This window comes from Apaloderma vittatum, unplaced genomic scaffold (assembly GCF_000703405.1).
Source record: "Apaloderma vittatum isolate BGI_N311 unplaced genomic scaffold, ASM70340v1 scaffold2884, whole genome shotgun sequence".
Taxonomy (NCBI): Eukaryota; Metazoa; Chordata; class Aves; order Trogoniformes; family Trogonidae; genus Apaloderma; species Apaloderma vittatum.
Window position 1 is genome coordinate 10,282 of NW_009711937.1, and position 12,095 is coordinate 22,376.

Consider the following 12,095-nt stretch of genomic DNA (forward strand, 5'->3'; position numbering starts at 1 on the left):
TATGTTAATCTCTCCTGCAGTGGGTTCTTTCTGTCTCAAACTGCAAGAACTCCAAGGTCCTCTCAGAAAACTTCATCATTTCAGGGAGAAGGGGTTATTCTGCACTGATTTGTTCCTTATACCTCAGTACACCCTACAGTCACTTATCACTACGGATACATCTGTCTGCTTTGTTGCTCTAGAAATAAACAAACTGAAATTGGAATCCACAGTAACCTGTCTTCTGGCTGCTGACCCTCAGGGCAGACTACAGGGATATTCTCTTCACTTTCACTTGTGTGGAATCTTCACGAGACTTCTCTGGAAATGAGAAGCTACAGAGTGCATCAAATGAAATGTGAAACGCGAGCGAGCCGGCGTAAGACAATTAACACGCTTCTGACTTGGTGCCTTCTGTTTCCTTCCAGTTCCACCCAAGAGGATTCAGCGCTTGAAATACCTGAGAGCTGTAAAGCGTTGCCATGTTCGACTCTGTTGCGGTTGACTAACAAAATAAAAACTCTAAAGTCGGTTGTTGGAAGCGTTCTGTCCTCCGCTCTCTTCTGCAAATGTCACATAAAAAATTGTACACCAACTATATTAGCTTTGTGTCAGAAATAAATTTGGGTAGAATCTCAAGCCTTCCACTGAATCATCTCTGCAAAGGTGGCCCATCTTCTCAGCAAGAAGCAGTCTGGAGAAAGCAAACGAAGTTGTGCTGTATTACTGGAGGACAACATGATAACGAAGGTATTAAACGCAGCAGTTATCACTTACCTTTCTTTGGCTAAGAGTACAGACATCCCCACTAACTTAGCGAACTCATCAGCTGTGAGAGAACCCTTTTCAGATACCTGTCAAAAAACAAGCATACAAATAAACAAACTGTGACATTAAGAGAACAATGAAGTTCTCTCAGCTACTGAACCAGAGCTAGGTTTGTGAAGTGATAAATTGGTGGGAAATCACTTGTAAAGACAACTAGTTTGTATGCATTTAAAAAAAAGGCAAAAATAATTATGAGTATTTCCCCTTAAAAAATACCTCTTCTGTGTTATGGGAAAATTGCCAAGTATAAAAAAAGGAATGTAGAAAAGAGTTAAATCTGTAAAAGAAAAATCACATGGTACCCTTGCCTTGGGACAAAATGAGCGGAAGAAGTAGAATAGTTCAGTACACTGTCACAAACCGTGTTTATACAGCCCAACTATAATAACTGATTTTGCAAACAGTGAAGAAATGAAGAAATAAAAGATCTGTTCAGGGTAGGTCACTGATTTAGGAATTTAAGTCATTTCAGATGGAAGCAGAGAATTTGATTTTAATGGGATTTAAAGAATCCCCACTGCCTGTAGAAAAATCCCCGAACCTTAGTACTCCACCCTGTGCTACTGTGTACTAGAGGAATCAGGAAAAGCCACCATCACGTTCAGTTGACACAAAAGACAGGTTCAGTTCAGGGACTCAAAACTTTGGCCCCATTGTCTGAACCACACTAGCCAATACCTGCTGAAATCAAAACGTTCTCACACAGGTTGGACATGTGGATGCTTAAAATATTAGAAATGTATTTTATTAGCCTTCCATTTCTCCATTGCTTCAGATACAAGCAAACTTGTAAATTCAGATGCAGTTGACATTTCCCGCTTCTCCCATAACAGGGTAGACTGCACCATCCTCAGCAGTAGTCTTTTTACAGAAACTCAGATTAAATTAGTCCTAACTTGAGATTTTGTGAAGCTAAGTCATCAAATCCGAGTAATGGGAGTCAGCTATACAATCTAAAATGCATATGGATGATTAATTATCTTTCCTTCCCAAACCACTACTCTCATCAAGGGTGACTTGGGTTCCTTTCACTTCCATGTCATCTCCTTTGTTCACCAGCCATTCAGAATCCCATCGTTCTCCTGTTTGAAACCCTGTGACTTCCTCTCACTCCTTCTCAGAAGTTTCACGTTACTGTGCATTACACACAGAATATAGGGTGCTTTTGGCTACAAGCGTGATCTCATCTTCCCTTTCCCTTATGGACTAACGTTCCTCATTCAAAGCCTCTCCTTTATATTTTTCTACAGAGTTAAAGTCTCATTTTACGAAAATAAAAAAGGCACTTCAGTAATAAATCCACCATCTGTTGCTTTTTGCAAGTTGATCTCATTTGTTATCAAGAAAAGGTTTTTCCTTTCCTTTCAAGGACATAAGCACTTTTACTGAAGGCAACAAAATATTTTGAAACCAAAAATAATCAGAAAAAAATCCTAAAATGGACTAGGTATTCTTCTGCATATATAAGAAAACAAGCTGAAAGGATGAACATATATTGAAAGATTTATGTCTTTTAGTTTCGATAGTTTAGGATGGAAGTTTTTAGCAGCCTATATACATTTCTCATATCTAAAAATCTTGATGAGAGAAAGCTAGATGGCACCAGTCAAACATAATGCACTGAAGATAGGTTAGATATTAGGGAGAATATTAGGTTAGGATATTAGGTTAGATATTGGGAAGAATTTCTGTACTGAGAAGGTTGTCAGGCATTGGAACAGGCTGCCCAGGGAGGTGGTTGAGTCACCGTCCCTGGAGGTGTTTAAGAGACGGGTGGATGTCGCGTTGGAGGACATAGTTTAGTAGGTTGATGGGGCTGGGACAAAGGCTGGACTCAATGATCTTCAAGGTCTCTTCCAGTTGATAGAATTCTATGATTCTATGAAGAGTCTACCTTGTGTGCGGTGTCTGTGATAGCTCTACTTTTTTGTGGCTGCCCAAGTCAAAATCCTCTTTCACTTTGGTGTTCAACTTTGGATACACTGAATCAGCTTTATGCAACTTTGAGAAACAAAAAATTACATCCCACTGAAAAAGATGCAGGAAAATGTATCAAACGTTGAGATAGCAGGACTCTATTGAGTCCAAAGGCAGCAAGATCACGAAAGGTTATCACACTGAGCAATATATATGTATTTTTTTTCTCTGATGAAGCTAACTTAATTCTATACGCACTACTCTCCAAGTGCTCTTCACAGCAGCAAATTCAGTACAAGATGTTACAAGTACAATGCGCTACTTATAAAATAAACCAAGACCAAACAAGTGTCTCTATCAACACTGAAGATACTTTCACTGCTTCAAGCACATTGTGGAGAGCGTCTGAAGTCCACTTCCTTTAATTAAGTGCTTAATTCAGGCCATGAATTTCATCCTACAGCGCAAAAGATTTGGAGAAAGACTGAAGGTTAACGAAGTTTGAAAGGAGACAGAAAAGTGATTTATTCCTTAAGGAGTAAGCAATGACTAAGATTATTGCCTGCACAGCACTGTGAAGATGAAAAGTGCTATTTAAGTATTACTGTCAGAAGATTTGGAAGCAGAATATTTTGTATTTCAAAACTTCAAAAGGACCTGTACCTCGAGTTTTTATACCCAACATGTTTAAATTTCCCCAGCGCAGTCAGAATAGTGAAGGGAATGAAGCACACTTACTGTCTCTAAAGCAGAAGCTACCATTTCCTCTTCATTATGAGACTGGAGTTCAATCACCATCACACCACTGTCAAATATCCGAAGCCTAAAATCAAAAGGGAGAATCAAAGTAACTAAAAACCCTGCGCACATCACCCATGGTCACATTTCTAATGCATCCACACCTCTAATCACATTACAAAAGGAAAAAAAAAAGAAAACAAGAAAAAAAACCCCCACAATAACCCTGTAAAATTAACATTAAAAACATCTTCAAAATCTGAAGAGAATGAAAAGAGGAGGGCATGTCTCTGGGCTTAGTTTTAACAGTTTCCTAGTATGAAAAAAAATATTCGAAGTGAAAAGAATATAGTCTTCCTAGCAGGGTGAACCATGGTTAAAAAGTCATACTTTAATATTGGTGCACACAGCAGCACCCTTTAAGCAAATGATGGCTATGTTTAAAAAATAAATAAATCCCAACACAACAAAAAATGTACTGCAGGTAAAATACTGAGTCTTCCAAGCACCATGGTCTGACTTGCGAGCGCAGTGTTTTATAAACACATCTGTAAAACTCTCACCTCAGCGGTAATTTCAGTGACTCCAGCATCTTACAAGCATTTACTAAATCTTCTGGTGACAGCAACTATTAAAATAGTAAAACATTTATTCACAGCTGGTATTTCAAGTATACAGCACAACACCAAAACAGTTTTAGTAACAACAGCTACAGAACATTGTTAATTTTCTTCCTTTCTATTGTGGAGTCTATTTTCTTGGCTTCCATACTCCTTTCTGTTCCCTTACTATGTGTTCTATAATAATCCTTCTTCTCCTGTTTGCCAAAAGAATTGATGTATTTTGTAAACCAACCAAACAGAAAAACCACCATTCACTATTCTTTAGTATTTTCTGTCCTTTCAGTTTTCTTTCTAGATAAGGCTGGATTACCCTTTTTATATGGTATCATAAAGAGGAACACACATTAGGAAAACTTACAGAAGCTACATAAACATTACATTGAAGAAGAAAAAGGAAAGAGGTAAACCCCCCTAATTTTAATAAAGGGCTCACCACTTCATGCTGCCAGACAGGTAGAATGAGCAATTAGTAAGGAACGTTTTTATCATTTTCCTTTAATCGCTTTATCACTCAAGTAGAGTTTATAAAATATTTAGTAAAACCAATTTCTCACCTCTAATCCTCGTGCACGATTCACCAGACAGTACACTTCTGTGAGTGACATGATCCCTCCTCGCTCCTGTGTGAAGAACAAGACTGGTCAGAGAAACAGCATTAATCTAGTAAACACAGTGACTTCAACTTGCATTTGAGTAATGAAACAGAGAGGCTAAATGATAGGCCTTAATAAAAATAAAACCCACAGGCAATACCACGTATTTCTAGCATGAGAGGTAACTTGTTGTATTATATCCTTCTCTAATCATTTTAAAATGCAACACAGATACTACATCCAAAGACTGAATTTTAAAGCAGAGGAAGCAGATTTTAAAGCAGAGGAAAAAATCACAGGAATGAGAAATTTCAATATATTAAATCTATTGATCAATTTACCATTTTTACTTTTCAGACACACTCGGTTTTTCGTTCTGATCATAGTAGGTAGCACATAGCTTTCACAAAAATACTGTAACACATGCTTTTTAGCAGATACAAAGCCTTACAAGTTGCAAAATGAAATTAACTTTTCAGTGAGATTCCTAAATTCAGAGGAATTAAAATATGAGATATTACTAAGGGGGGGGTAATTTATATAATAACTCTGTGCTATACTTGCAAAATAAGTATTTTTAAAGCCGTTTAAGGACTACTTATATTTGCAAAGTCACTGTTGTTTCACTCCTGTTTTTAAAAAAAAATATTCTGCAGCAAGGGATGAATACAAGACTGTTCAAATAGAAGAGAGACTTTTAGTATGATTTTCTGAATATCACTGATATTTTGCAAATTAGAAGCTGAGATGCCATTCCTCCCAAGAAAAAGCTCTTGTATTTCAACTTTCTTATTCAGAAAGACGATACATATTCCCTCCATAGGCACTGAAAATGAGGCTGTGCTGCTAAATCCGAAACTCTGAAGAGGCACAGTATAGAGCCAAAACACATTTACATCAAAATTTGACAATGTGTGAAAAATGCCAGCGCAAAATTAGGTCCTTTACCTCCAGTGGTGTTTGCAGTATCCCGGCGAGTTGCTTCGCCAGCTGCATGTGGTAGTGGGTACCAGATCCATAAGTTTCTCTTGTTACTGGATTAGCTATACCCATGCTCAGCAGATAGGATTTGAACCTAATAGTCTAAACAAATAAATAAAAAAATACATCAGCTGGTGAACGACTCTGGGTTTTAAAAGTATTTGATTATATTACCGTAAGGCAATTTTTGTGAATAAATCCATTCAGTTTACTACCAATAAAGTCGATTATTAGTAAAGGGAAGGCAAGGCTTACATCAAGTGATTTTTGAAAAGCCGAGCTTAAAAATACAAGAATTTACACAAAGGCAGTAAAATATTGGCTTTTAAGAAAGATCAAAAGAAAAGTTACTACTAAACAATTAAGTAATTTTCACATCACGTAAAATTAAAACAGAAAAAACCTCAACCATGAAGTGTTCTTTATTAACATTACATGTATTACACAAATAGCTTTTTGCTTTGCATAGGAACATTTCTGTTGACTTGAAAACCAAAATTCATTTACCTCATCCTCAGTGATGTCACCTTGTTTTTCTTTAATCTTATTAGCTATTGACTTGGATAGCTCCACCATTTCCTTAGCCTATCAACAAAAAAGACACGTAGGTAAGCTAACTTTCAGCTCAACAGAGAAAAGCATGCTTAAAACTGAGGAAACAAGCATAAATTTATTTGGATAAGTGACACATGCCATACCTTCTCCATCAGTTTGCTAAGATCCTCAAAGGCCTGAAATAAAAAAAAAAGAAACTGTAGATCAGTATAATCAGGGCATTTAGCTTCATTGATCTTTGTCCACCTATCCAAGCTATTCATAAGAGCTGTTATCCCTTTAGATTAGTATGTTACAATGTAAGGTATTACGTATGAACTGGTTGATATATGTTTCATATCGTGTCTTAAAATCAAAATTATATAATCCATAAATAACAAAAAATGAAGAAAAGAATCAAGCACACACCTTTCTGGTATGTGAACACTACTTCAATATGATTTATGAAGTCAACATGATAGGAAGAAACAATGAGATATTGAGGTCTAGAAAAGATTAAACTGCCCAAGTTTATTATGTTCTCCTTAGAGCTGGAAAGGTTTCTCGGTAGGTTTTTTTCCCCAACAGTTAACCCTCACTCAAGAAAATCTATTGCTTCTGGCCAGCAGCAAGCCAGTTGTAAAGCTACAGAAGTAGCTGACAAGACAATTTTAATCAGCGCAAGTTACTAAGAAAGAAATAATCAAGAAGGTAAATGCTTTCACATGGCTGCTTAATTGAAGAGACAAAATACCCGAAAATGTGTGGCAACATCTCTTTATTTAAATACTGCATAGATTGGAACAGTGGTGCTATCTTAATAAACAAGTAAAAGTTAAAAAAATGCATAAGGTCTATGAGACAAATGATCAGATTTAAATAAATTAAGATTAAAAACTAGAGAAAAAGCATCCTCTGAAAGCTCTCGTTGTTAGACCTAAAACCCAAAATACCTGCCAGAGCAAGAAAAAAAGGTAGTTGTACAAAACATTCTTTTTCTAGTCTAAGAAACTTTTTATTTTGCTTCCACAAAAAAATAGGTAATAAACTGGACATCCATCACAGGGCCACACTTGATATCAAGTCTATAAAGCTGAGTAAACTGCTACAGTCTTAAATACAACAATTCTACAACAACCCACAAAGGGCATTTTCAGGCTTAAAAAGCTGAAGGTATATTCAAGTTTTATAAAGATAACCAACTAAAAAAAAATTAAAATAATGTAAAAAGATAATAAAAAGAGGTAGCAACTACCTTAATGCAACTGTACTAAAAGCAGCTCTTTTTTCTCCCATCCTCAGCCTTCTCACTGGCTTCTCTCAAACACACGACAACATGCCCTGGCGGTCAACCTTTTCGAACAACCTTTTCTGAACAACTGCTGTGAGAAAAATTCCTGAACCTTTTCAGCTAAAGCTCGCCAGACAGCAGCACCCAACGTCTCCAGCCACAAGGAAAGAAGGTTGTTCAGTTAGTGTGTGTCAAATGACCCGAAATACATCTGGCCTACAGCTTCTATGTGATTCCTAGCTTATTCTGACTAATCCCCCACTAAAAAGACGTGTTTTGGCAGAATTTGCTCAGAAAGACCCAATTGTTCCCATCTACATTTAGGCACCCTACTTAGGAACTTACTGGTCTAAGATTCAACACGCAAAGAGAAAGAGATACCGCCAGAAAGGGTCAGAGTTTGCTTTTCATCTGAATCCCTCCTAATCATGCCAAAGTTTCTCCACTGCCTGGAGAAGCCTGGCTTCTTAATGCTTGGTACCTACAGTAGGTATCCAAAACTAGGTGGCACAAACCTATGTCCAAAGGGAGAAAAGACAAGACACTTCTGTGTAACAATAATCCACCTCCATCAGAACAAAAGGTTCTCTTTGAAATATTTCTTCTTACTTCCTATGGCCAAATTAGAATTTTAGAATGTTCCGGGCTGGAAGGGACCTCTAGAGATCGTCTAGTCCAGTCCCCACTGCCAGAGCAGGATCCCCTAGGGCAGCCCCACAGGAACACTTCCATCCAGATGGGTTTTGAAAGTCTCCAGAGAAGGAGACTCCACAACCTCTCTGGGCAGCCTGTGCCAGTGCTCTGTCACCCTCACAGTAAAGAAGTTTTCCCTCATGTTGAGGTGGAACTTTCTGTGTTCTAACTTAAACCCATTATTTCTTGTTCTGTTGCCAGGTACCACTGAAAAGAGACTGTCCTCTTCATCTTGACACCCACTCCTCACATATTGGTATATGTTAATAAGATCCCCTCTCAGCCGTCTCCTCTCAAGGCTAAACAGCCCCAGTTCTCTCAGTCTCTCTTCCTAGGAGAAAGATTCCAGTCCCTTAATCAACCTCATAGCTCTGCGTTGGACTCTATCCAGTAGGTCCCTGTCTCTCTTGAATTGGGGAGCCCAAAACTGGACACAGTATTCCAAGTGTGGTCTCACCAGGACGGAATAGAGGAGGAGGGCAGAGTATAATTCAGTAATTTACAATAGCTTTCCCAATCTCTAGTGTAAATCAAAGCCCTTCTACTGCACTTGTATATGGTATCAACAAAAAGTTTTCTTACGAGGCTCTTCCCAGCTTCTTTCTAATCTCTATAACTTGCATGAAAACATCGCTCATCAAAAGAGCCCTTAATTTAGTGAAACAAACAGCAAGCTGTGTTGAACTCCTCCTCTGCCTGACTCACAGAGGGCGGGCCTGGAAACAAAGGGGAATGTGCACACACCTAACAGGAACTTCCTCAGATAAACAAAAGCCTAAAGAACTGGATTCTTATCAGCACCGAACAGCAGATGCAGGAAGCCTTTTCCTGGAAGCCAGGGCACCATTTTTTAAATTAAGTCATTTGTAACATTTAAAGCTGGAGGAAGGCAAGATTTTACAAGTCACGGTTTTCCTCCGTTCCTACAACATGTATAAATGGGTTTCTTTTACCCTCTGACAAAGCTACTGAAGGAAAAAATAACCAGACAATGCCTTTTGAACTGTATACGCATGCATATAAGCACAATACCTTTTGAACTACACAGAACTTCATTCACTATGTTCCTCATAAGCAACAAAGAAAAAGTTTAACGCTACCAGTATCTGGAACAACATGCAGCCTGCAAAAGTACTATCATTTCCATAAGGTATGGGAGCAGTGAATGCCTTTTCTATTCCAAAACACTGAATCCCACAAAGCTTTGCCACAAGAACAAATCTGTTACATGCAGTTTATAAATACTTCTGTAATAATCTCTACTACCAACACAGAACCAGGCTATTTTTGAGGATACTGTTTGCAGGTATATATGACGAAATTAATTGCTTTTGTTCTCCATCATTATTGATATCTGGAATTCAACTACTGTGCTGTTTTCTGGGGAAAAGGATGGCCTCCATCGAGACCAGATTATTTCTCAAACATACTTGTAACATTTTTTTGATGTCTGGACTGCAGAACATTTTACTGGGATTACAAATTTAAAACCAACATTTAAAAATTTAATATTTTTAAAATTAAAACCTAACTTGACCACAGTTATGTGCAGACACTTGCATCAGTGTATTCTTAATATACATTCATTTTTCAATTGAAACAAAATCTAATTGTAAAAAAAAATATATTAAAAACCACTAAACTTGTAGTAGTCTCTTTCTGCAGATGCCTTTGTGTTCTGCTCCCTCTGATGAAAAGTCACTGAACTCAGATTCCCAGTTCTACCAAAATTAATTTTATAAACAGACTTCCCATTAGCTTTAAAGAATAGTCTTCTTAAAATGAATTGTTTAAATTAAGTGCCTTTACATTCATTTAAAAGCCAGTTAAACAAAGTAAGTAATTAGAAATTATACACTCTTAATCGATTCAGACTTCTCAACAAAAACAATAAATGGTCTCAATTGCCCCTAAAAGAAAGTGTGAATGAAGTACATGGCTCAGGCAGGTGGTCAACCTTGAAACTTTAGTAGTATTTACCTCGGAAATGTTTTTGTCAGTCTCTTTTCTTTTTTCCTCCAATTTCCTTTCGATCCCTACGATTCCTACAGCCCTTACTCTTCCTGCCTGCAAAAGAAAATAATGAAAGGAATCAAAATAGGAAATACTAAGTTTTCTCATCCGCCTCACTGTGAAAAACCTTACATTAGAAGACAGGAAATGTTCCTGCAAAGAGCTGTTATCATGCATACAATACTTCATATATTTCTTGAAAGTGTCTTTTAAACTAGTGTAAAAAAATAAACAGTGTGGGTAAAGCATATTTGAATTTGCTGTAGTAGACAGATGATAAGATTATTATATTAAAGCTATTAATATGAAGATGCTTAACAGCCTGATCCAGGCTGAGCATTTCAGCTCATCTCAATTAAAGCCTCCCAAGTCCACATGAACTTCCATACCAGAGCTGTGGACATGCGTGAGGGTATCTAAACATGATTACCTCAAGAATCTAGCCTGAAGAAACATAGCCACGAGAATACAATGCCAAATGCGGCCTAATTTACCTTGCTGAGAAGTCAGACTGGAGGCGATGGTAAACCTTTTATTTGACGCCAAATGTGGTTTCGAAAGGCCAGTACTGCAGTGGCAGTGGTGCCAGCCCTCCAAATCTCTGGACTGGAAAGCTTAGCTCTGGTGTTAATGATTTGCTAAGACTCAAGAATAGCGACAGGAGAGGTGTTCATTCAGGGATTCTTGATGCAGGGTACAGCCTTCCCACTTAGTCCAAATGCAACTATGTTTATAGGTACTACATTTACAAAGGAGGACAAGCAATCTGATGCCGAATAATCTTTAAATCGTGCTACTTCATTCATATAGTAGTATATGTTCAATATATTAGAAATATTAATATATAGAAACATCTACATGTTTATCAGCATTTTTAACCTAGAAGCAGGTAGACAGATAAAGAAGGCAATTCAAACATACGATGAAGAGATTCACTGTAACAACCGCCCGATTAAAATATACATTTACATGAAACATACCCAGGTTCCAAAGAGTTTTATGTAAGATACATGTTATGTATCTGACTTCCGGCCACAAAAAGACATAAAAAAGAAATAATAATTAAGACTGAAAATCTTTCAGCTTCATTGCTCTTGGCTTGGACGGACATACGCTTCGCTGGGTGAAAAACTGGTTGGATGGCTGAGTCCAGAGAGTTGTGGTCGATGGAGTTAAATCCAGTTGGTGACTGGTCACAAGTGGTGACTCCCGGGGCTCAGTATTGGGGCCACCCCTGTTTAACATCTTTATTAATGATTTGGACGAGGGAATGGAGTGCACCCTCAGTAAGTTTGCAGATGACACCAAGCTGGGTGGAAGTGCCGATCTGCTTGATGGTAGGCAGGCTCTACAGAGGGATCTGGATAGGCTGGATCACTGGGTCAAGGCCAACATCATGAAATTCAAGAAGGCCAAATGTCAGGTCCTGCACTTTGGCCGCAACGACCCCCAGCAGCGCTACAGGCTTGGGGAGGAGTGGCTGGAGAGCTGCCAGGCAGAGAGGGACCTGGGGGTGTTGATGGACAGCCGGCTGAACATCAGCCAGCAGTTTGCCCAGGTGGCCAAGAAGGCCAACAGCATCCTGGCCTGTGTCAGGAATGGTGCTGTCAGCAGGAGCAGGGAGGTGATCATGGCCCTGTACTCGGCTTTGGTGAGGCCTCACCTCAAGTACTGTGCCCAGTTTTGGGCCCCTCACTACAGGAGGGACATTGAGGTGCTGGAGAGGGCACAGAGGTGGCTACGAAGCTGGTAAAGGGCTTAGAACACAAGTTGTATGAGGAAAGGCTGAGGGATCCGGGGCTGTTTAGCCCAGAGAAGAGTAGACTGAGGGGAGACCTCATCGCTCTCTACAACTACCTGAAGGGAGGTTGTAGAGAGGCGGGGGCTGGGCCGTTTTCTCTACAG

General features: G+C 38.6%; 1 protein-coding gene across 1 annotated transcript in view; it reads right to left on the minus strand.

Moving 5' to 3' along the window:
* Positions 1-579: 579 nt before the first annotated feature.
* Positions 580-12,095, minus strand: part of VPS36 (vacuolar protein sorting 36 homolog (S. cerevisiae)) — a gene marked incomplete at its 5' end in the record, with an annotated part of 18,796 nt that continues 7,280 nt past the window's right edge. The window contains 9 exons of the mRNA XM_009867787.1: positions 580-673; positions 757-833; positions 3,463-3,547; positions 4,026-4,090; positions 4,640-4,705; positions 5,627-5,761; positions 6,167-6,244; positions 6,358-6,390; positions 10,158-10,244. Coding sequence (XP_009866089.1) covers positions 580-673; positions 757-833; positions 3,463-3,547; positions 4,026-4,090; positions 4,640-4,705; positions 5,627-5,761; positions 6,167-6,244; positions 6,358-6,390; positions 10,158-10,244 — 720 coding nt within the window. The remainder of the gene's footprint in view (positions 674-756; positions 834-3,462; positions 3,548-4,025; positions 4,091-4,639; positions 4,706-5,626; positions 5,762-6,166; positions 6,245-6,357; positions 6,391-10,157; positions 10,245-12,095) is intronic.